The following is a 26,555-nucleotide window of genomic DNA, read 5'->3' as shown; positions in this document are numbered from 1 at the left end:
AGAGAGAGAGAGAGGCAGAGACACAGGCAGAGGGAGAAGCAGGCTCCATGCACCGGGAGCCCGATGTGGGATTCGATCCCGGGTCTCCAGGATCATGCCCTGGGCAAAAGGCAGGCGCCAAACCGCTGCGCCACCCAGGGATCCCCTCTTGAATTATTTTTATGGAAATTTCTTTTCTGTTTTTTCTCATTTTGTTTCTAGAATTCCTGTTGTTGAATTATCTGGATTAATTTTATGATTTTCATACCCATTGCCATCTGTTTTTCCTTCATTTTATCTTTTATTTTCCTTACTGATATACTTGCTCAACTTCTTCCAGTACTTTAAAATTTTCATTTGATATACTTTTAATTTCTAAGATCATTTTCTAGTTTTTTGGGTTTTGTTTTGTTGCCAGGAGTCAAGAATTGTAATGGTTAATTTTATGTGTCAGCTTGCTTGATTTGAACCAAGAGTGTCTAAAATATTTGCTTAAACATTTTTCTGGGTTTTTCTTTAAGGTTGTTTCTCAGTAAGATTAACATTTAAATTGGTAGGCTGAGCAGAGTAGATTAGCCTTGATCTGGCTGGGTATGCCTCATCTAGTCAGTTGAAGGGCTGACTCGAACAAAAAGTCTTAAGGTCCCTCATGTAAGCGAGAATTCCACTTGCTTCACTGCCTTGGAACTGGGACACTTTTTCTTGCCTTTGGACTTGAACGGAAACACTGGCTCTTTCTGGGTTTTGAGCCTATTGGCCTCGGCCTGGAGCTACATCTTTGGTTTTTCTGATTCTTAAGCTTTTTGACTTGGAGTATAACTACACCATTGGCTCTCCTGGGTATTCTGCTTGTCAACTCAACTCTGCAAATCTTGGAACTTTGTTATGGTCCATAATTGTGTGAGCCATTTCCTTGAGATACATAAGATTTTTATCTCCATACTATTGGTTCTGTTTCCGTAGAGAACTCTAGTATAGGAGCAAAGAGATACCAGTGAGTAAGAAATTCTCTGCCCTAATTGTTTTACATGAAATATTTTATCTTTTTATAAGGTATAAGTTGTTTTTTTCTTTAGTCTTACTCTCCACAATATTGTCTCTTTTCTAAGAGTCATTTTTTCCCTGATTATTTCTTTGTTGTCTGTCATTTACATGAGTCTTTCCTGTAATGACTGGTAGTCCTTTGGTATCTGCTCATATTTAAACGTAACACACAAAAAATCCATGCAACTGTTGTGCTGTCTACTGGTGATGACTGAGCTGCCTTTGCCATTGAGAGACTCTTAAATATTATGGATTCTCATTTTCTTCAGAGAAAATGTCTCTTAATATTGGAGTCTCATAGTTCAGTAAGTATCCTTTCAAGTTAACTGATTTTTACAGCAAGGCTTTTTTACAGTGTCTATAAGTCTACTTCTCTGAAAAGTAAACTTTTAATGTTTTACTATGGTGAGGATGACCTGACCATAAGGTATAGAGAGAGGATCTGGAATTCTGTGTTTTATATACTGCTTTCATACACTTAAACCTTTTTTTTTTTTAAGATTTTATTTATTTATTTGAGAAAGCACATGAGAGAACACGCGTTGATTTTTCTCCAGATTGTAAAGAAATCTTTTACCCTCTCTTATATACTATTGTCTCTATTTTTAATTTTTTCTTTATTATTTTTGTTCTTAACTTTTATTGTTTAACCTGAAGCCACTCATCTCTCTCTCTCTCTCTCTCTCTCTCTCTCCTTTTTAGAGTAAAAGATAAAAACTTGATACTACATTAAAGACTTGACTTTCCCCCACTCCTCAAAAAAAAAAAAAAAATGTGGCAGACTTGAGTATTTGTAGTCTATCTTGATAGTTTGTGGCCTGATTTTTTTGCTTTAGAAATATGGTAATATTTGGGACTTACTTTAAAAAATTTCAGTAAGTTTATGTAATAATTCAAGACAAAAATATGTTGTAGATTATTGAACTTATGTAAAACCGCCATGTGTACTTTAAAGAAGGTAGAATTATATTAAAATAATATAAATACATAGTGCATTGATTGGTGCCCATTTTCTCTATATTTGTTTGTTTGATGATAGGGAAGAATAGATTTGGTTTGGTTAATGAACTCTCCCCCACCCCTCAACCTAAGAAGAGACTTTTGACACGAAAAGCATATATTAAAAATTTGAGGGATCTCTGGGTGGCGCAGCGGTTTGGCGCCTGCCTTTGGCCCAAGGCGCGATCCTGGAGACCCGGGATCGAATCCCACGTCAGGCTCCCGGTGCATGGAGTCTGCTTCTCCTTCTGCCTGTGTCTCTGCCTCTCTCTCTCTCTCTCTCTGTGACTATCATAAATAAATAAAAAAATTAAAAAAAAATTTGATAGAACACTACATTTATTTAATAAATTTCACAAATATGTATTTTCTTTGTTGTTGATGTTGCATGACTTAAGAGCATTAGTAAGCTAAAAGTATATTTTAGTAAAAATTGACTAATCAACAATTATAGCCTTAGGAAGTGATAGTCAATTAAATACAGCTTAGAACAGGTATGAAATTATTGACTCACTTGTGCTCACTTCCTCTCCAAAGTGCTGAAATGTGTTTTGAAATTACTTAGTTGCATTAGTGGTTGGATTTGAGGCTTTTAACGTGTTTTTCATCAATACCTTTGGGAAAAGAATAACCAGGACCTTTAAAATGTACTAGCATTTTGCATCACTATATAATTGTAAATACTGTGATGAAATATTGAAATGATCATGTAAGGTGATAACCGTTAAGCTTTTCTTTCAACTATTAAAACTCACTAAAGGTTATATTGAGCTGTGGTTTATGAAATTGTTTAGACTAACGCCATCTTTGATAATTGCCTCAGAAGTGGAGAAAACTGCTTTAGGATAGCATGATTAATGAATCTTCCTTTCAGTTTTGTCAACTTCCTTAAAGGATTGTAGACAACGTTTTAGTATGGAGAAAACTTGTTGGGTTTGTCCAACAGCTGGGTTTATTAAAACATTTTAATTTTCTACTCTTATGGACTTCCAATTATTTTCATCTGGGTTATTAATTACAGTATAGTTGACACACAGTGTGTTATATTAGTTTCAGGTGTACAGCAGAGTGATTTGACACCTCTATACATTATGCTGTGTTCACTACAAGTGTAGCTATCAACTGTCACCATGCAATGTTGTTATAATACCATTGAGTTATTCTTATCAGCATGTATTTATATAGCTGGTATGTGATACTAAATGTTAACAGTTTTACTTAGGAATGGATTATAGACAAAACTCAATGATATCTTGGAGAATTGTGAGATTTTTCTAACAGTACCCAAAAATGTAAATAAGATTTGTATTTTCATATTTTTCTCATGTTGTCTATTTTTTAACTAGTGAAAACGTTTTACTCCAGGTGATCAGGTGACAGTTATTATAAGTTAACAAGTGCAGGTTAATAGATGATGTTTGGGAAAGCAAGAAGTCTGATGAGTAGCAGTAATATGTGTCTCTGAGCTTCTATAAAAATGGACTCTTCTACTTCTCTATGTACCTTTACGTCTAATATGTTTTTAATTTAAAAGAAAAAATATTTTCGGTGACATACCAGTTTGAGTTCAGGTCACAAAAATTTTTAGATGGTGGATTTCTGTAAGTTGAACTTGTGTTCTGTCAGACCTAAATCATGCTGTTTAAAATGTTTGTGAAACTTAAATGGCATGCTTCCTGATTTTACATTATAATTAAAATCAGTTTGTATACATTAATGAAAGTAAAATCAAATTATGTTTACCTATCTACTCAAAATTTAAGTCTCTCTGTTGTTACCTATTTCACCCTTGTGGAGTTTTGAGTTTTGTATGATGTACATAATAAAAATGCCCACCTATTGCAGTTTTAGACAAAATGAATTTGAGAAGAAAAATACCACTAGTAAATACTTTTTAAAATAAAATGTCTGATCTGAAGAATTATATACAACACGTTCTCTTGCTTTTCTGATTTTTTTTTTCTAGCAAGCAAAGTAACTTCCTTTGTTTTCCTTTAGCTAAGTTAATTTTCATTTTCAGATTTTCCCTCAGGTTAAGTGATCTAAATGAAAACTCGGTCAGCTTAAGGTCTTGTCTCCTCATAATCTGGTGCTGTATCAGATTCCTACTTGGTTTGCTGTGGTATCCTTTGAGGTGTCATTGTCCATTTTCATTCCCTGCTGTCTGTCAGCAAAGGTCACAACTGGGTTCTCCTCATCCGCTCAAAGCCTCTGTTACTATGTATCTTTCTAAAATAATTTTCTGACTCTTCCTATGGAGTGAGATGTTTTGAGGCTATTTTATACCTATCCACTCAAAGCCTCTGTTACTATGTATCTTTCTAAAATAATTTTCTGACTCTTCCTATGGAGTGAGATGTTTTGAGGCTATTTTATACCTATCCACTCAAAGCCTCTGTTACTATGTATCTTTCTAAAATAATTTTCTGACTCTTCCTATGGAGTGAGATGTTTTGAGGCTATTTTATACCTATCCACTCAAAGCCTCTGTTACTATGTATCTTTCTAAAATAATTTTCTGACTCTTCCTATGGAGTGAGATGTTTTAAGGCTATTTTATACCAGTCCATTTAGCCGGTATATTTGTCTCAGCCTATTATTCATGTGCATTACTAGGTTTAGGACTTTTTGAGGCTTGTTATCTCCATTTGCTGTGCCTGGAACGTAAGGTGTGGGATCCTTTGCACCAGGATCAAAAACCTTACCCGAGGGTTCTGCTTTTTTCTGTTTTCCTCTTTCCACTTCTGAGAAGAGTGGAGGATGTCATACATGTTTTTCCTTCAGGGATCTATTTCATGGAATTTGATTGCTTTGTACTATTTGTCAATTTATTTTGCCAGAAGGAAAAGGGGTTTAAATTAAAAGGTATTGGGACACCTAGGTGACTCAGTGGTTGAGCCTCTGCCTTCGGCTCAGGGCGTGATCCTGGAGACCAGGGATTGAGTCCCACGTTGAGCCTCCTGCATGGAGCCTGTTTCTCCCTCTGCCTGTGTCTCTGCCTCTCTCTTGGCATCTCTCATTAATAAATAAATAAAATCTTAATAAAAATTAAAAGGTATTTCTATTTATGCTTTACTTGTTTTACCTTAGTTAAATACAAGATCTGGGCCGCCTGGGTTGCTCAGTGGTTTAGCGCCGCCTTCAGCCCAGGGCGTGATCCTGGAGTCCCGGGATCGAATCCCATGTCTGGCTCCCTGCATGGAGCCTGCTTCTCCCTCTGCCTGTGTCTCTGTGTCTCTCTCTCTCTCTCTCAGTGTCTCTCATGAATAAATAAATAAAATCTTAAGAAAAAAAAAGAAGAGATCTTTATTGTTTCAGTTGGGTGGTAATAGTGAATTTGAGAGAATCACTAATCTTTGAGAGAATAGTGAATCTATAGATTGGGTGCTTATGAGTCATAATTTCTAAATACCAGTAAATTACTGAATCATAAAATAATATAGCTTAAAGAAAGTTTTTAAGGGAGTATCTAAGACTTACAGATGTCAAGTGATCTATCCAGGGGCATAACCCGTTAGTGTCAGAATCAGTGTGAGAATATAGATTTCATTACTTCTTGCTCTTTCCTTAAAAACACATTGCTTTATCTTCTCTCCTAGATCTATCAATTACTACTATCAGATTTCTGAGTGATTTTATATTTACTTTCATTCTACTGTATATGTTCTGTTAATATTCTTATTGACACTTTTCATGAAATAGAACCTTATACTGCTTCAGAAACAGTATTGCACTGTATGTTAACTGAGTAAATTTCAAAAAAAAAAAAAAAGCTTATAACAAAAATTGTGGTATGAAGCCATTTTAGTTCTGAGAACCACCTTGGGTTTTTCAAAACATAAAACAATACAAAATTGGAATGAAAAGGAAAAAAGTAGAAGAGAAAGGATGAGGCTGGAAAAAAAATAGGAATTTGGAGTGACATAGCAGTTGTCAGTCCATGTCAAAGTACATGGACTTTCAGACTCTTAAGGTATTACATTTAAGAACATATGAATATTTTTGGTAATAAAGGTAAGTACCCCAACATTGTCTTTTGTACCCCAACATTGAGTTTACAAAACAAAAAAAGATCAGTAGAAGGACACTATGTAGGCAGAATGAAATGGGCTCCTTAGTTTTAAGGATCATAAAGATGATATATTTCCAGTTATTTAAAATTTTATTTAAATACCTATATTAAGAAAAGATATACATGTGCATACATATACCCAAATACATATATATCTTGGCATTTCACACATTCGTACACACCTGGGCTCATGCACGGACATTTCTCAACTCTAGCTACTTTTCAGTTCATGTAGGCCTAGCCTTATGGATTAATATTTGTTCTATACATTTAAATGTTTTGAATTAAAGGTCTATGTATTTATATATGTTTTACATATTTATATTTATTTTGATAGGACGATTGCAAAAAGTCATTTGTACATTTCCTTCTTAAGTTTTTTAGTGGATAATTATTTATAAAGAATATAATTAATGGATTTATACAATCTTCTGCTAATTGATAGACTAGTGAACTGTTTTCCAGCTCAGAAGTAACCTAGCCAAATTTAGTGGTCTTTCTTGTTTCTTAATTATCAATTTTTGTGTTAGAATGTGTGCTATTTATTAAGTGTACCGAACTGTTTAATTTTGTCCTCCCTTCATTTGGGGAAGTGATACATCTCTTAAACAAAAACAAAAACCTCTGTTCTTGGTCTGTGCTGCCTTCCTTTCCAATTTCCAGTATTTCAGTTGAAGTAGTAATATGTAATAGTATAGAAAAAGGGAAAATAAATTTAGTGTTTTTTGGTTTATATGGAATCAAGTTGTTGCTAACTTTTTACTTTTAATTTTGACTCTTAGCTATTCATGTGTTTACAGGGCTGCATTGGGTAGACAGCACATTTAACTGAACTTTCCCTTTAAGAGCTAAGATATGAAATTGATACGGGTGATGTTTTTCATAATTGTTTAAAAAAATATATATGTGCTCAGCTCTTTTCTGCCTTTTTTGTTTTATTTTTGTTTTTTAGGAGTGGCAGAATTCTATCCAGAAGAATGCAGGCCTTGCTTTCATCGAACTTGTCAATGAAGGAAGGTAAACTATTTTATATCCATTTATATTTTACTAGCAAATCTTACTGGATGCTTGCCATTGAAACTGATATTTTTGGGTACTATATTGTTTTTGCAGTCAGTAATGTAGTGGAGCTTATTTTTTTACAAACATATCAGTATTTAATTATTTTACTTTTTTTTTTCACAGTTATATGCTTAGTGATAAAGTTCTGATTTTTATTTTTTGATAGGTAACGCTGAGTTTGGCAAGAGTAAACTAGTGATTTTGTTAGCATTATAATAAAACAAACACTAACTTGGACTTCCTGTGAATTTAATTATATTTGTAGAGCCCAATACTTAGAGGTCTGTACTCTCTCTCTATGTCATACCATGATCATAAAGGAGAGGGAGAACAAGTTTTGTGCTGTGTCACCATGTGATGAGAAAGTAGAGGGAGGGAGAAAATTGGTAAGGTTTCCATTTACAGGTAGAAGAATTCAAGGAAAAGAAAGACAGTAGTAAGAAAGAAAAAAGAACCAAGTCCAGAGATGAAAAGAAAGCTACAAGGGAGAAAATAGATGGAAGAGTGTAAGAGAATTAAAAGGTAAAAGTAAATTGAGGAAATGATGAGTTGACTACTTTGAGTCTGTTTTTGTGGTAGCTGATTTTGGATCAATTGGACTGAAGACCCTGGGTATAGGTTAAAAAGTGTGTGTAGCTGCCATTTGAATTTGTATTTTGAACAGAATTATTGTTTAGGAATGTTTCTTTATTGTATTGTGGCTAGTGTTGAGAGACTGATGCCATCACTTGACGAACTATTTGAACTAGTAACTAGGAATCTAGCATCTGTCTCAATATTACAGAATAGAGCAAAAAGGGTATGGATAACTTCATTTGACATTAAATACTCCTAAAATTCTTCTGCTGAGCAAGTAATTTTAGATGCCCACATACTAGTATTGGCAACCAGTAAATAAACCTGCAGTTATAATGCCTTTTGCTAAATTCTGTTGTGGAAGTGTTGAAATACATATTAAAAGAAATACTTGACAGTTTAGTATGGAAGAATTAGGTACCCAGAGATCATGATTCTTGAGAGAGATTTTCTTTTTTAATTTCATTCTTAATTTTTATTTCTTTTCCGGTTTTATTGAGAAGTAACATACATCATTGTAAGTTTAAGGTATGTAGGAGAATGGTGTGATTTACGTATATTGTGAAATGATTATCACAAAAGATTTGGCTGACATCTGTTCTCTCATGTAAATACAATATGAATAAAAGAATGAAGGAAAGGAAAAATTTTGTCCTTGTAATGAGAACTCTTAGGATATACTCTGTTAACAACTTTCCTGTATATTGTATAGCAATGTCAACTATATAGTCATCATGTTGTACATTACATCCTTAGTAGTTATTTATCTTGTGACTGGAAGTTTGTACCTTTTGACCACCTTCCTTCAAGCTCTCCTTTCTCTGCCTCTGCTAACTATATGTCTGACCTCTTTCTAGGAGTTTGGGTTTTTTGTTTGTTTCTTAGATTCTACATGTAAGAGAGATTATGGGATATTTTCCCTTCTCTGTCTGACTTATTTCACTTAGCATAATGCCTTCAAGCTCCAGCCATGTTGCTGCAATGATAGGATTTCCTCACTTTTAATGCCTGAATAGTATTTCATTATATCTATTTATATCTTTATCTTACTTCTTTGTCCATTTATCAATGGACACTTAATTTATTTCCATATCATTGTTATTGTAAATAATGCTGCTATGAAAATGGTTGCGTATATACTCTTTTTCCAGCTAGTGTTTTCATTTCCTTTGGGTATATTCCCGGAAGAGGAATTGCTGAATCAGATGGTAGTCCTATTTTTAATTATTTGATGAACCTCTATACTATTTTCCATAGTTTCTGTACCAGTTTACAGTCCCACAAATAGTGCACAGGTGTTCTCTTTTGTCCACATCTATGACAAAATTTGTTATCTCTTGTCTTTTTTATCTTAACCATTCTGACAGGTATGAGGTGATAGTTCATTGTTGTTTCACTTTGCATTTCCCTTTTGACCATCTTTACATGTGTCTGTGGCCTTTCATATATCTACTTTGGAAAACTGTCCATTCAGGTTCCTTGCCCATTTTTAAATTGGATATTGTGTGTGTGTGTGTGCGTGTGTGTTTTGCCTTTTTTAAAAAAAGATTTATTTGAGACAAAGTGAGCAAGAGAGAGAAAAAGAGAAAGAAGGAGAGAACTCGAACATAAGTTGGGGGAGGAGCAGAGGGAGAGGAAGAAGCAGACTCCCTGATGAACAGGGATCATTTCTCGGGGCTCAAACCCAGGACTCCAGGATCAAGACTTGAGCTGAAGACAGATGCTTAACTAACTGAGCTACCCAGGCACCCCTGTGTTTTGCTTTCGAGTTGTAGGAGTTCTTTATCTGTTTCAGATACTAGTCTCTTATCAGACATATTGGTTTGAAAATATTCCATTCCATAGGTTGTCGTTTCATTGATGGTATCTTTTGCTGAATGGAAGCTTTTTAGATTGATGTAGTCACACTTGTTTATTTTTTATTTTGTTGCTCGTGCTTGAGGTGTTGTATCTAAAAAAAGTCATTTCCAAGGACCATGTTGAAGAGTTTCCTTCTAAAGTTTTATGGTTTCAGATACTACATTAATTCTTTAATCCATTTCAAGTTAATTTTTGTGATTGGCATTAAGATAAGGGTTCAGTTTCATTCTTTTATTTCTGAATGTCCAATTTTTCTAGCATCATTTATTGAAAAGACTTGTCTTTTTTCCATTGAGTGATCTTGGCTCCCTTGTCAAATATTAGTTGAAATGCTTTGGTTTATTTCTTGGCTCTTGATTCTGTTTTTTTTTTTATTTGCTTTTATGCTAGTACCAAACTATTTTGATTACTGTAGTTTTTTGTATCGCTTGAAATCAGGAAGTGTGGTACATCCCATTTTGTTCTTTCTCAGGATTTCTTTGACTATTCAGGATCATTGTTCCATATAAATTTTAGAGGTTTTTAAAAAAATTTTATAAAGATGCCACTGGAATTTTGATAGGGATTGCATTGATCTATAGCTGTATTTTGGTAGTAATGACATTTTAACAATATAAATTCTTTCAGTCCATGAATACAAGATACCTTTCCCCCTATGTGTTTTTTCTTTGATTTCTTTCATCAGTGTTCTGTGGTTTCCAGAGTAGAGATCTTTCACTTTCTTGATTAAAATTGTTGCTAAGAATTTTATTATTTTTGATGCTATTGTAAATAGAATCGATTTCTTTGTTTCTTTCCCAGAAAATTCATTGTTACTATATTGAATGCTATTGGTTTTGTGTGTGAACTTTGTTACTATATTGAATGCTGTTGGTTTTGTGTGTGAACATACAAAGTTCACAGACAAAACCTAACATTTTTTGGTTGAATGAAACCTAACATTTTTTGGTTGAATATTTATGATTTTCTATATATAAAATCATGTCATCTTCGAGTAGAAACAATTTTACTTCTTCTTTTCCAATTTTGATACTTTTAATTTTTTTTCTTGGGTTATTGCTCTAGCTAGAACTTTCAGTTCTGTATTTAATAGGAGCAGTCAGAGTGGGCACCCCTGTGTTGTTTCTAATCTTAGAGAAAAGCTTTTGACTTTCACTGTTTTGTTTGATGTTACCTGTGGGTTTGTGTACAAGGCCTTTCTTATGTTGAGATATCTTCCTCCTATACCTAATTTGTTAAGTGTTTTTAATCACAGATGGATGTTGAATTTTGTCAGATGCCTTTTTATGCAACTATAGTATGACCATATGATTTTTTCCTTCATTCTATGAATGTGATGTATCACAATGATTGATTTGAATGTGTCGAATCATCATTGCATCCCAGGATAAATCCTACTTGATCATGGTGAATGGTTGGTCCTTTTAATGTTCTTCTGAATTCACTTGGCTGTTATTTTATTGAGAACTTTTGCAACTATATTCATCAGGAATATTTACTTGTTTTTTTTTTATTTCCTAGTATCTTCTTTTTCTGGTTTTGGTTTTGAGATTTGCTGGCTTTGGGAGTATTCTCTCATTGTTTGGAAAGAGTTTTAAAGTAATGGAGTTAATTCTTCTTTAAATGCTGGGTAAAATTCACCTGTGAAGCCATCCGGTCTTAGGCTTTTCCCTATTAGGAGTTATTTGATTACTCATTCAATCTCCTTACTAGTAATTGCTCCAGTCGGTATTTCTGTTTCTTTCTAATTCATTCTTTGTAAATTGTAGTTTCTAAGAATTTTTCCATTTCCTCTAGGTTGTCTCATCTGTTGTCATTTGGTTGTTCATAGTAATGTCTTATGAACCCATATACTTCTGTGGTATCTGTTGCAATGCTCCCCTTTTTCATTTATAGTTTTGTTGATCTGGGTTCTCTTTTTATCTTGGTTAGTCTAGCTGTATGTTCACCAATTTTGTTTTATTTTTTTCAAGGGATCACTTCTTAGTTTGGTTAATTTTTTTCTGTTGTTTTTCTGTTTTCTGTTTTTGTTTCTGCTCTAGTTTTTATTATTACCTTTCTTCTACCAACCTTCTGCCTGGTTTGTTCTTCTTTTTCTATTTGTTAAGATGTTGAGTTAGGTTGTTTGATATCTCTCCTGCTTTTTATTTTTATTTATTATTTTATTTATTCATGAGATACAGAGAGAGAGAGAGAGAGAGAGAGAGAGAGAGAGAGGCAGGGACACAGGCAGAGGGAGAAGCAGGCTCCATGCAGGGAGCCTGACATGGGACTCGATCCTGGGACTCCAGGATCATGCTCTGGGCTGAAGGCAGCACTAAACCGCTGAGCCACCCAGGCTGCCCTCTCCTGCTTTTTAATATAGGTATTTGTTGCTGTGAACTTACTTCATCTGATTTTGCTGTATCTCAGAATTTCTTTTTTCTTTAATTTTATTTATTTATTAGAGAGAGAATGCACAAGCAAGGAGAGTAGCAGAGGGAGAGGGAGAAGCAGGCTCTTCGCTGAGCAGGGAGCCTAATGTGGGGCTTGATCCTAAGACCCTGGGATCATGATCTGAGCCAAAGGCTTAGCCAACTGAGCCACCTAGGCACTCCTGTATCTTATAAGTACTGATATGTTGTGGATATCATTTCATTTATCTCAAGAAACTTTTAAATTTCTCCTTTAATTTCTTCTTTGATTTATTGGTTGTTTAGAAAAATGGTGTTTAATTCTCATGTGTTTGTGGATTTTCCAGTTTTTCTTTGTTACTGATTTCTTGTTCTGTGCTGTTGTGGTCAGAGAAGGTAATTTATATGATTTCAGTCTTCTTGGGTTTGCTAAGACCATAGTATAGTCTAGCATATACTGTATCTTTGAAGATATTCAACGTGTGTATTCTGCTGTTGTCAGATAGAATGCTCTGTATATGTTTGCTAGGTCCATTTGATCTAGTGTTCAGATTGGCTGTTTCCTTAAATGATTCTCTGTCTAGATCATTTATCTTTTGTTGAGAGTGGGATATTAATGTCCCCAGCTATTATTGTATTACTCTTTATTTCTCCTTTTTACCCGTGTTAATTTTTGCTGTATGTACTTAGGTGTTCTGATATTGAGTACACAGATATTTATAATCATATGTTTTTTGACAGATTGACCTCTTTATTATTATGTAATGACCTTCTTTGTCTCATTTAACTATTTTTAGTTTAAAGTATATTTTGTCTGATATAACTTTCTTTATTTTATTTTATTTTATTTTATTTTATTTTATTTTTTTATTTATTTTATTTTATTTTATTTTATTTTATTTTATTTTATTTTATTTATTTTTTTGGTTTCCATTTGTTTGAAGTGATTATTTTTATTCCTTCGCACTGTGTGTACTTTAAAATAGGTATCCTATCTTTGGATCTTGTTTTTTAAATCCATCCAGCCATGCTATGTCTTTTGATTAGAGAATTAAATCCGTTTATGTATAGAGTGCTTATTGATAGGTAAGGTCTTAGTATTGCCATTTTCTTATTTGTGTTTTGGTGATTTGGTGGGTCTGTTACTCCTTACTTCTTATCCTGCTCCTTTATTTTTTAGCGTGTTGATACCTTTATTATCTGTATGCTGTGGTTTCTTTGTTATGTTCTTTTGTGTAATTGTTATAGGTTTTTTTCTTTGTGTTTACCATGAGGCTTCTAAAATAGGGATATTACACTGATAACCAGTAGAATTTAAAAATGTTACATTTTCTCTTCCCACTCACATTTTAGGTTATTGTTGGTATAGTTTGCATATTTTAATTTTGTGTACTCACAGGCTATTGTAGTTATGGTTATTTTATTATGTTTACTTTTTAGACCCTTAAGTTAGAGTTGTATGTGAATTATGTACCATCATCATTACCAAATTACATTTGACATATATTCACCAGTTACCTTAGTTTGAGTTTCTGGGTGTGTCTGCTCATAATATTCTTGGCTAGGTGTGACCTCCTATTATGTATTTTTGGATGAGCAACTATTTGAGTGCTGAGGTTGGGGTGTGGGATGTGCCTCTGGCTGAGATCAGTTGGATAGGACTTTTGACTTGGTACCCTACCCAAGTGAGTCTGTAGAATGGACTCTGTAAGGCAAGGCAGTAGAATGGGACCCAGAGCCTTTCTGACTTTTTGTTTGGAGACCTGAATCAGGCAAGAGTATGCTTTGAATTCTCTTTTCAGGTGAGGCCACAGATTTTATTCTGCGAACAGTTAAAGCCATGGTTGGTTCTCTCTTCAAGTGTGTATATAAGTGGAGTTGTTGGATGGGCTATGTAGTTTCCCATGTACTGTGGTTAGGTTCCTTGATCAGGCAGGCTGGAGATTCTGTTCACTATTAAGTGGGGCTATAAGTTAGTTCCCCCGCCTGCCTGCAGTGATTGAAGTAGCTCTAATGATAGGAAAGTTCTTTGTTTATCGTCTTAACTCATGTTGACCTACTACCCAAGTGTGCTGGCTTTGCACCGCAAGCTATGGGCTCTTCTTGCCCTTCTCTTGGCTTGAGTGCCATTGGACTGCACAGCTTTCAGATTGTTCTTGCCAGCCCTTTGGTGAGATGGGGCTGGGAGGTATAGTGGGTTTGGAGCTATGTGTCAGGTCTCCTACCTAGGTGGGAATGTAAGCTCCCGCATGTGGGTGAGACTAAGCTATGTCTTAGCTCCCTCCCTTCATGTTGTTCTCAATTTCCCAAAGAATGACCTGGAGCTGTCTTGCCCTATGAATGAATCCTCATGACTGTTCATAGCACAAGAATCTTCCACTTCTGGTACTGGCTTTTCTCTGGGGGTAATCAGTTTTGCGTGCCTGCCTCTCTGTTCAAGTATTGCTGGGCTACACAGCTTCCTGGTTTTTCCACCAGCACTCTGGTCAGGTATGTTTGGGAGACACTGTTTTCAGTGTGTAGGTATGTGACTCAACCTCTTGTCCAGATGAGGGCAAACCAGTCTCTATGGCTGGTAAGCAACCATGTTTGAGGATTAGAATCAAGTAATATGCACCATGCTGAATTCCCTCCTTAGAGAGTGTCACTGACTGTTCTGCAGATGAGCAAAGCTGCTGGTTAGGATTATTGCCAGGGCTCTACAAGTGTATAAGTCCATGGCCAAGATCTTTGTGTTGTTGTTGTTGCCCATCCTCACTCCTTGTCACACTCAAATTCCCAGTGGTTGAGCCATGCAGACTTTCCTGCAGTCCTCATTGGATGTGTTTAGAGGAGTGGGTCCCACAAGGCCAAATTGGGGGCTGGTTGTCTAGGGCTGGGTTTTCTCTTCACAGTGGCGGAATCCTTGGCTCAGAGGAAACCTCTGCACGTGGTGCTGTGCTTGAGGGAGGGGTAAAACAGTCAATGTTTAGCTGCTTCTCTTACCCTCCTAATGCTGTTTGTCTAGTTCTCTGTGGTTCAGGGGGGTCCTCTAGCCTCATTCTTGTGTTCTGGAATTCTCAGTGGTGTCTTGTTCTTGAATAATTGTTAGTTGTTTTTCTCATGGGAGGGTGAGGTCACAAATGATGTATGTTGCCGTTTGGTGATGTCACTAACATATTTTCAAAGATGAGTAGGGCTAGTCCTATAGACATTGGAAAAGTGAGGATAAGTTGGAGAATGTATACAAAAAAACAAACATTCCAAATAGAGGAAATAGAATATCTGAAGACACCGTGATATGGGAAGGTATACAGAATATTCAAGTGTTGTGTGTGTATTTGAATTATTGGATTAGAATTGGACATCTGGATCATAAAAGGCCTATTGTAGCAAATTTGGACTATTATGTAAAGACATTGGAAAGCTTGGAAGATTTTAAGCAAAGGAATATGATACTTCAGTTTTGAAAAGATAACTGACCGAAATATTTGGGGTGGGTTAAAGGAGAAAGACCTGGATGAAATCAGGAAACACAGTAGTAAGGTTATTGCTGTGATTAATATGAGAAAGAGAGCTCTATATTGCAGTTATGAGTGTGGCAAATGGTAGGAAACCAAGAAATATTTCTCAGTGAGTTAATTCCAGTTTAGTCTTTTAGTAAAAATTTCAAAATGTTTAATCTATAAAAAACTGAATCATTCTTTGGCTGAATTTCAACTCTGAGGTATTGAATCTTTCCAAAATTTATATATAGAAAAAGAGGTAGTTAGAGCCTTTGATCAAATATGTATTGGTTCTATTTAATACAAAATATGAATTAACAGATTTCCTATCATTTATAGGATTTACCTGCTTGAAGAATAATCTTGCCATTAAAAAAAATTTTATGAAAACCAATTATTATTAGTATAGGCTCTACTCAGTATAACCACCCATGATTATGCAAATTACTATTACATTTAAAAGATAAAGCTTCATAGCTTTTTGATTAATAGTATCAGCTATGAAGTTAGCCTTGGATTCAGGTTTCAACTTTTATTTGGAAACTACCTTTACTTTTATTAGCCTCTGTTTTTTCATCTACTCATTCAGCCAATATTTATTATTCACTGTGTACCGTGAATTGCCTTTGTTGCTGGGGAGAGACCAATAAACAGATAAATATATATTTATTTGTAGATCTTACATTTGAACAATCATTGGCAGACTGTGAACAATAAAATAAGTACTGGATTATATGATAGGTGAATGGTTAGTACTGTGGAGAAAAGATAATTTGGAGCAGATTGAGGGGAATAGAGATTTCTAAAGGAAGTAGAAGTGATTGGCTTGGTTTGCGGTTTGAATAGAGTAGTCAGCTTAGAGCTCATTGATAAAAAGTGACATTTAAGCAAGCACTTGAAAAATGTGAGGGAGTTAACCATACGGGTTGATCATTTCAGTCCTAGGGAACAACAGGTGAAAGCTTCCCTGGAATATTTGAGGAATGAGAACAATATAGCAAGAACAAAATGATCAAAGTGAAGAGAAGTAAGATATGAAATCAGAGAGATAACATAGGGGTAAGATTTTGTATAGAGAGTTTGCAACTTACTCTGGGAAATAATATTCATTGCAGGATTTGAGTAGAGGAGGGAGACAGTATGCTTTATGTATTAAAAAGGTCCCTCTTGGCTGATACATGTAGAAGTTTTAAGATAGAAGCTATTGTAGGAAGCTATTGTAGTAATCCTAGTTAAGCAAAATGGTGATTTGGACTAGGGTAGTAATATTTGAGGAGATAAGAAGTAGTAGGATTCTGAATATGTTTTGAAGGTAGAGCCTATAGTATTTATTAATGGATTTGATGTGGGTTGTGAGAGAAAGCTAGGTGTCCACTATTATTCTTAAGATTTTTGACCTGCACAGCTGAAAAAAATGGTGTTTCAACCAGGATGGAAAAACAGATATTGAGAAAGGTCAGGAGTTTAGTCTTGGCAGTACTGGTTTTTAAACCTCTAGTCAACCTCTAAGCAGAGATATTAAATAGGCAGTGACTAGTTATTTCTTTAGGCTAGATATATAAATTTGTGTGTTATAAGCATTTAGGTAGTATTTAATGTCTGAAGATTAGATGAAATCCTTAAGGTGATAGGATGGCAACTGAGATTTGACCCTTGGCTTACAAGTGATTTCTTACTTGGACAGGAGTAATTTTGGAAGAGTGATGTGGAAAAAAGCCCATTTGCAGTGTATTTAGAAAAGAAAAAAAAATGAGAAGGAGAATTAGAGAATGTATATAAACAGTTCTTTATAGGAATTTTGCTACAAAGTGAGGCAGAAATAAGAGGGGTAACTAGGGCTGTAAAATAGAAATAGAGCAAGGGAAATAAGAGTTTTAAAATATGAGAGCAGGGCAGGGGTTTCATGGTGATGAGTGGGGAAGTTGATTTAGGAGTGATAGATGAAAATTTCTGGAGTGACTTTTTTTATTAGATTAGAAAGTAGGGGTATTTATATACAAATGGAGGAAACTGGCTTAAAGTAGAGCATTGGCATGTTACTTATGGTAATGGGAGGACATTTTATGTAGTTGCAGAGGCTGATAGGTAAATATGGAAATGAGTGAAAGTTGGGTTTAAAGAATTTAAAGATTTGTCAAATGAATGTGAAAAACACAAGAACAAGGGAGTCAAACTATTATGTAGGAGTGTGATTGTAATCATTGATCACAGGATTATGATTATTATGCTTAGTGAAGAGGAGAGAAGCCATCAAAGAGGAGAGTGAGTGTAAAGAAAATGATAGGATGGGTGAATCGGGGGATTTAAGTACAGCTACTGTTGGGATAACAATAAATCAGCTATAAACATGAGGTACTTAGAAAGTGAGATGAATAGAACCAAGGCCATTTAGTTATTCGAAATGATGAGATCTGGCATATGACCATGCAATAAATGGTTGAGGCAGAATGGAGGACAAGATTGTAGGAGGAGAGATGAGGGAACTGGCAGATCAGTAACTTGTTCAGCTTTGAAGCTCATCTGTAGTCTACCATTCACCATCCCTTGTCTTTGGAGTCTCAATTATGTTCTCAAATTATTTAATTTATTTCTCAATTGTTTTAGTTCTTGGATCAATGTGATTTTCTCCAATACTGTTCTTATAATATTTCTTGATGATTTATCTTTATGGTAATTTATTAGAATACACTGTTCCTTTTTTGTTGATTAATAATATTCCATTGTGTGGATATATTTTTACCACATCTTGTTTGTCCCCTCAACAGCCAATGAACATTTAGATTATTTTGTTTATGGCTGTTATAAATAATGCTACTATTACTATTTTGTGTACAAGGCTTTGTATGGACATAGGTTTCATTTCTTTTGGCTAGGTATCTTGGAATAGAATTGTTGAGCTGAATGGTAAATCTATGTTTGGCTTTTTAAGAAACTGCCAAGCTCTTTTCCTATTCAGCCTAATAGGTATCTCACTGTGCTTTTTATTTGCATTTTCCTAATGACTAATGATGTTGAATGTTTTTCCAGGGACAAATTGTTTATTCATACATTTTTGGAAGAATATCTGTGCACTACTTTTACTTAATTTCTAAATTTCACTGTATGACTTCTGACTTTTTAAACAGTACTTTATGTATTTTTGGAAACAAGTCCTTTGTCACATACATGATTTGTGAATATTTTCTGCCAGTCATTGAAGAGCAAAAGTTTTTAATTTTGATAAAGTATGGAGTTTTTTTTTTAATGGATCATGTTTTTGTTGTCAAATTCAAGAAACTTTAGCCTAAAACAAGGTCTTAGAGATTTTTTATTCCTATAAATATTATATACTTCTTTGTCCTAGAAATATTATTGTTTGAGCCTCTATATTTAGATCTGTGATCATTTAGAGTTCCTTTTTTTGTATGGTGTGAAATGCCTAAGTTCAGTTTTTTCATGTTGAAAGTCACTATTTCCCCAGCAAATTGTCTTATTACCTTTATTGAAAATCAGTTGACTGGTAGTATAGGGATTTATTTCTGGTATTCATTTTCGTTCCATTGATCTCTATACCTGGTTTATGACTTTGTCACCGGGTTCTTATTACTGAAACTTTGTTATTTGAAGTTTTGAAGTTTGGGCAAACAAAGTTTGAACTTTGTTTTGAAGTTGGGCAGGGTAGTTCTTTTACGTTCTTTTTCAGAATTATTTTGGCTATTTTAGATAATTTACAATCCTATATAAATTTTGAATCAGCTTATTGATATCCACTAGTATAGATTAATTTGGAGATGATTATCATTTTACTAATTTTGAGGCTTTTAATCTATGTAATTTCACTCCATTTAGTCAGATTTTCTTTATTGGCAAAGTTTTTAGTATATAAGCATTGAACTAATGAAAAATTTGTGTGTAATTTATCTTTTTGAAGGTACTATGATGGAATTTCTTTCTTCATTTTCTGATTGTTCATTATTATTTAGTTCATAAAGTGTAGTCAGTTTTTGTGTATTGATCCTATATCCTGTAACTTATTCATTACTTAAGGGTTTTTGAAATTTTGTTTTTAGATTCTTTAGCTTTTGCTTCAGAATTATGTTGACAGTGAAAAACAGTTGGTAGTTTTATTCCTTGCTTTCCAATCTGGATGCCCTTCAATGCTTTTTCTTGCCTATTGTACTGGTTAGGACTTGCAGAATGATATTAAACAGTACTGAAACTGGACATTCTTGCCTGATTCTTGATTTTAGAGGGAAAGCATTTGGTCTCTCATTATTAAGTATTACGTTAGCTGAAACTTCTTTGCAAATGCTCTGTATCCAGTTTTGTCAGTTCTCTATTTTTTTTTTTGTTCTTTATTGGAGAATAGTTATTTTGAGTGTATCTTGGATTTTGACAGCTGTCTCCATCTTCGTGTATAAGTTGATCATGTGGGTTTTGTTCTTTATTAATATGGTGATTTATATTAATTGATATTTCAGTGTTAAATATATTTCTGGTATGAATTCTACTTGGTCATAATATTTAATTTATTTAATATGTTGCAAGATTAATTTGGCTTATGCTTTGTTACGGGTTTTTGTGTCTTTTTATGAATAAGTTGATTATAGTTTTCTCTGATTTGTCTGTCTGGCTTGGTATCAGGATAATACTAGCTTCAGTAAATGAGATGGGAATTGCTTCCTCCTCTGTTTTCTGAATGAGTATGTATAGGATTGCTATTCACGTCTTCTTTATATATTTTATATAATTCACTTATGAAGGTACCCAAGCCTGGGTTTTTCTCTGTGCCAAGATTATGAATTACTAATTCAGTTACACTATTTGTTACAGGCTATTCACAGACTTTGTTACTTAAGTGCCAAATGTGGAAATTTTAATTTTATAGGAATTTATCCATTTATTTGTTGTGTGGCAGAGTTGTTCATAATAATCTCTTGTAGTGCTTTTAATTATGGTAGGCATTACTGATGTGCCTTCTTTTGTTTCTGAAGAGTGTTCCCAAAGAACCACACTTTTTAAAATTGATGCTTTCCCCATATTCTCTGTTTTCTATTTCTTTGATTTCAGTTGTGTTTTTATTATTTCCATCCTTTGTTGCTTAGGTTTTGTTTACTGTTCTTTTTCTAGCCTTTTTTTTTTTTTTAAGATTTTATTTATTCATGAGAGACATAGAGAGAGAGGCAGAGACATAGGCAGAGGGAGATGCAGGCTCTCCGGAGAGAGCCTGATGCTGGATTTAATCCCAGGATCCCAGGATCACAGCCTGAGCCAAAGGCAGATGCTGAACCACTGAGCTACTCAGGTGCCCCTCTTTTTCTAGTTTATAAAGGTGATAGCTTATTGATTTGAGACATTCCTACTTTTCCAGTATGAGTGTTTGTAGCTGTACATTTCTAACACAGCATTATTTTTTTAGCTTTATTCCATGAGTTTTTACATGCTTTGTTGCATTTGACTTTGAGCTAAAAATGCTTACAGATGTTACCTTTGATGAATAATTTGACCCATGGATTATTTTGTGTTGATAACCAAATATTTGGGGATCAGCAGTTACCTTTCCATTTTGATTTCTAATTTTAATTCCATTGTAATCTGAGAATTTCTTTAAATGATTTCAGTTCTTTTAAGGTTAGTAAGACTCCTTTATTGCCAACTCATGGTCTTTCTGAAGAGTGTGCCAAATATATTGGAAAAGAATATATATTCTATAGCATGGAGTGTTTTGTAACTATCGCTTAGGTTAAGTTGTATCATGGTATCATTCAAATTTCAGGTCTTCAAAAAATCCTTTCAGATTCACTTTCTAGTTCTATTAATTACTGAGATAGAGACATTGAAATCTCCAACTACAGTTTCTTCTTGTTAAGTTAGTTTTTAGTTTACGGTACTTTGGGCCTTCATTGTTAATATGTATCTATTATATATTCTTACTGACTTTTTCATTATGGCACATCATTATTTTTAGTAGTATTTCTTGACTTCAGGTTTTTATATATATTAATATTCTACTCTTTTTATGGTTATTCTTTGCATACTATCTTTCTGTGCTTTTACTATTAATCTAGTTGAAATGTCTCTTTTGTGGACAACACAGTGTTATGCCATGCTCTTTTATCTAGTCTATCAATTCCTGCTTCTGTTTAGTCAGTTCATGTTCTATTTAATTATTAATGTGTTTGGATTTGCACCAGTTATTTGCTATTTATTTTATATATGAATATATAATGTCTTTTCTTGTTGTATTGAACTAGTATTATTAGGTGTACCATGTTAATTCTTCTGATTTTTTTATATTTTTAAAATCTTTGCTTATTGGATGTTCTAAGGATTACATGATGTATTTTAATTTAGCACAACCTATTTCCAACTAATAGTAATTTAATTTCAGTAAAATATAGGAAATTGCTCTAGTGCAGTTCTATTTCTAGCCCCATCATTTGTGGTTGTATTGTCATATATATTATCCTATATATTAAAACCCTGACATATATGGCTGGTATTTCACATAGCATACAGATCACTTGTTTAAAGTGTACAATTTTAATCATATTTAGTTTACTCAGTTGTGCAGCCACCACCATAATCTAACTTTAGAACATTTTCATCACTCTCAAAAGAAAATCTGTGCTCATTATCAGTCATCTTTTATTTTCTCCTTTCCCCAGTCCTAGACAATCACTTTTGTTTTTATAGGTTTTTTTGTTCTGAAGATGACATACAAATGCAATTACACAATAGATAGTCTTTTGTGACTGGCATCTTCACTTTACATGTTTACAAGATTCATCTGTTACTGCATGAGTCAGTGCTATATTCCTTTTTATTGCTGAATAATATTTTATAGACATACCACATTTCATTCACCTATTGAATGGACATTTTGGGTGGTCCCACTTTATTGTGGTTTTGAATAACGATGCTATAAATATTTATATGAGAGTTTATGTGGACTTAACTTTTAACTTCTCTTGGTTACAGACCTAATAATAGATGTTTGGGTCATATGTTAAGTCTATGCTTAACTTTTTGCAGAACTACCACATGTTTCTCCCAAAGTTTTTTCATTTTGAAAGATAGATTTGTTGCATATGAACTCTTTGATTTTTTAAAAGTACTTTGAATATGTCACATGGCCTCCAGCTTTTCTGATATGAAGTCAGCCTTTAATTCTATTGTTGTTCTCTCATATGTGATGAATCCCTTTTTTCCACCTGCTTATTTACCTGTGTTTCACAACACTTTGAATAAGATATGTCTTCTCAAAGATCTCTTTGTGATTGTTGGAAGATAATTCTCCATTGATCTCTCACATTTCTGCATGTCTTGCAAGCAGAAGAACCGAATACTTTTGTTCTGTCCTGTACTGTTACTTTTAAGATGTTTAAGTAGCGCATAGCCCTGGAATATAGTAATGTTCCATTTGAAGGGTTGTTTACTATAATAGTAATAATATCTCCCTTTGAGACAGAAGTTACCAGGTTTCTGGCCATCAAAAAAGATTAAGGAGCCCTACACTCAGGGTTCCTCTTGTGTAACATGATGTGTTATATATCTCATGGACTTATGTCACTGTTTCAGAACTGGGGCTTAGAAGTAGTAGCTGCTACTATTGCTGAGAATAATAAATTGTCATTTGTCTCTGACCCAGATATTTCATATCTTCTGTCAGGATCCATGGAACTGTGATAGGTTAATTTGGAGCTTACAAGTAGAGTAAAACCTCATACCCTTTCCAGTGCTTGGTGGTATTTATCTTGCTTAGAGTTCCTTGAGCATCAAGAGTCCATCAGTGAATGCTTTTCATAACAATTGGAAAGTTTTCAGTCATTATTTTTTCCTATATTTTTTTTTCTGTGCTTGCTGCTTTTTCTGAACTCCTTTTATACATATGTACTCTTGATATCCTACAGGTACTGCTAAGCCATTTTTAATCTTTTTTTCCTCTTGGTGAATTTATTAATGCTCTTATTGTGTCTCCAATTTCATTCATTCCTTCTGCCATCTTAGAGTTTCCTTGGAGTTTTTCTTCTTGATTATTATCTTTTTACACAACAAAATCTCCAGTTGGGTCTCTTTAGCATATTCTCATTATTTATATTCATTGTGTAGTCATTTTCATCACATTTTTCCTTTTATTTTCAAAGTATGATTGCCTTAAATTTTTGAACATATTTGTGATAGTTACCTTGACATATTTATCTGCTAAATCCAACACCTGGTCTTACTCAAAGAAGAAGATTGTTTTGACTATTGGTTCTTCAGTATGAGTCACATTTTCTTATTGTTTTGCCTAATTATTATACTATTGTTATTAATTATTAGAAAAATTAATATAAGATCTACTCTTAGAAGTTTTTAAGTATATAGTATTAACTATAGGCACTTTGCTGTACAGTAGATCTCTAGGATTTATTCATCTTGCATAACCAAACCTTTATAGCCTTTGAGGACTACCTTCCATTTCTCCCTCTCACAGTCCCTGGTAACCAACATTCAACAATATGTTGGTGGTTTTGGTAATTAAGTCTTTGAGGAATTACACTGAAGAATGATACTAAGTGTTAAGGCTTCCAGGGGTGAGTGAGGTTGTGATGAAGAGCAGTGTTATTGAAACCACCGATGTCTTGGATATCTTTTTCATCATTTAGATTTTGAGCAATGGATCTGGAACATGTACATAGCATGATTTTGAAGAATGCTCTCTGCAGATTTCTAGAAATGCTTAATTTGGTTGATTACTATTCACTGTTATTAAGCATAATTGACTGGAGGTGGAGAAAGTTACAATTTTTTAAATATCATTTTGGGTTGGAGCACAGATTTCTGTAAACAGTGAAGTGATAGCTCCTAGGCAGAGGAGAGATTTTATTAATTTGATTTTATTAATTTCTATTAGTGGATGGAAATGAATTAGCAGTAAGATACCTGCTACAGCTATTGTATTTAATGGGTGTGCAGCTTTCTGTGGCTGAATGAAGGCCACATTTGGTGGATCCTCAAGTTGTGGCTACATAAAGTTTGACTAATGGAAGATTATATGATTGGGATTGACTACAAAATTTTGTTGGAAGTCTCATGAATTTAGGTTAAATAGGAATCATTCTATTGATATAATGAATCCAGTATCTATGATGCTTTTGGACAGAATTGCTTTCAGGGTGGCAGTATTGCAAGTTTGACTATTTTAGATTCATCTGAGAAGCTTTCTCTTCGAGGAGGGGCAAGATGGCGGCAGAGTAGGGTCTCCAAGTCACTTGTCCTCAACAAATTACCTAGAAAACTTTCAAATCATCCTGAAAATCTACGAATTCGGCCTGAGATTTAAAGAGAGACCAGCTGGAACGCTCCAGTGAGAAGAGTTCGCGCTTCTATCAAGGTAGGAAGACGGGGGGAAAAGAAATAAAGGAACAAAAAGCCTCCGAGGGGGAGGGGCCCCGCGAGGAGCCGGGCTGAGGCCGGGGCGAGTGTCCCCAGGACAGGAGAGCCCCGTCCCGGAGGAGCAGGAGCTGCACCGACCTTCCCCGCGGAAAGGCCTCCCGGGGAATTGGAGCAGGATCCCCAGAAAGGCGGGGACGCCCTCGGGCTCCCTGGGACAGTAACAGAGGAACCGCGCCCCGGGAGATGCGCCGAGCTCCCTAAGGGCTGCAGCGCTCGGCGGGACCCGGAGCAGCTCGGAGGGGCTCGGGCGGCGGCTCCGCGGAGGGGGCTGCGGGGCGGGAGCGAGAATCCAACAGCGCAGGCCCCGGAGCACAGGGCGCCGGGACACAGCCCAGGATCCGGCCTCCCCCGGGAACAGGCAGAAGCCGGGAGGGCCCAGGACAGCGAGGACGCTCCTGCCTGGAGCTGAGCAGATCAGCGACCCCGCCCGGGAGCCCCCAGGTCCTGCAGACGGAGAGCCCCGGAGCTACTGCGGGGGCTGACTCCAGGGTCCCAGAGCTGCCCCCGCCACTGAGGCTTCCTCCCGGGGCCTCACGGGGTGAACAACCCCCACCGAGCCCTGCACCAGGCAGGGGCAGAGCAGCTCCCCCAAGTGCTAACACCTGAGAATCAGCACAGCAGGCCCCTCCCCCAGAAGATCAAGGAGATGGACCAGTTCCAGGGGAAGTCAAGGGACTTAAAGTATACAGAATCGGAAGATTCTCCCCCGTGTTTTTTTGTTTGTTTTTTTTTTTGTTTTTGTTTGGTTTTATACTTTTTTTTCTTTCTTTCTTCTTGATTTCTGATTGCTTCCCCCACCCCACCCCCCTTTTTTTCTCCTTTCTTTCTTTTTCTTTCTCTTTTTCCTCTCTTTTCCCCCCTTTTTTCCCCTTCTTTCTCTTTTTTCTTTTTCTCTTTTCTTTCCTTCTCTCTCTTTTTCTCCTTTTCCCAATACAACTTGTTTTTGGCCACTCTGCCCTGAGCAAAATGACTAGAAGGAAAACCTCACCTCAAAAAAAAAAGAATCAGAAACAGCCCTCTCTCCCACAGAGTTACAAAATCTGGATTACAATTCAATGTCAGAAAGCCAATTCAGAACCACTATTATACAGCTACTGGTGGCTCTAGAAAAAACCATAAAGGACTCAAGAGACTTCATGACTGCAGAATTTAGATGCAATCAGGTAGAAATTAAAAATCAATTAAATGAGATGCAATCCAAGCTAGAAGTCCTAACGATGAGGCTTAACGAGGTGGAAGAACGAGTGAGTGACATAGAAGACAAGTTGATGGCAAAGAGGGAAACTGAGGAAAAAAGAGACAGGCAATTAAAAGACCATGAGGATAGATTAAGGGAAATAAATGACAGCCTGAGGAAGAAAAACCTACGTTTAATTGGGGTTCCCGAGGCCGCGGAAAGGGACAGAGGGCCAGAATATGTATTTGAACAAATCCTAGCTGAATACTTTCCTAATCTGGGAAGGGAAACGGGCATTCAGATCCAGGAAATAGAGAGATCCCCCCCTAAAATCAACAAAAACCGTTCAACACCTCGACATTTAATAGTGAAGCTTGCAAATTCCAAAGATAAGGAGAAGATCCTTAAAGCAGCAAGAGAAAAAAAGTCCCTGACTTTTATGGGGAGGAATATTAGGGTAACAGCAGACCTCTCCACAGAGACCTGGC

The 26,555-nt window shown here is 35.3% G+C and overlaps 1 protein-coding gene across 10 annotated transcripts in view; it reads left to right on the top strand.

Moving 5' to 3' along the window:
• Positions 1 to 26,555, top strand: part of LRBA (LPS responsive beige-like anchor protein) — a 729,491-nt gene that overhangs the window by 245,819 nt on the left and 457,117 nt on the right. For all 10 annotated transcript variants that reach the window (XM_072724802.1, XM_072724799.1, XM_072724798.1 and 7 more), the window contains exon 35: positions 7,047 to 7,111. In XM_072724802.1, the coding sequence (XP_072580903.1) occupies positions 7,047 to 7,111 (65 nt within the window). The remainder of the gene's footprint in view (positions 1 to 7,046; positions 7,112 to 26,555) is intronic.

The sequence above is a fragment of the Vulpes vulpes genome, chromosome 10 (genome assembly GCF_048418805.1).
Source record: "Vulpes vulpes isolate BD-2025 chromosome 10, VulVul3, whole genome shotgun sequence".
NCBI lineage: Eukaryota > Metazoa > Chordata > Mammalia > Carnivora > Canidae > Vulpes > Vulpes vulpes.
The sequence above is the reverse complement of the archived record's forward strand: the minus strand, read 5'-3'. Positions and strand labels throughout refer to the sequence as shown.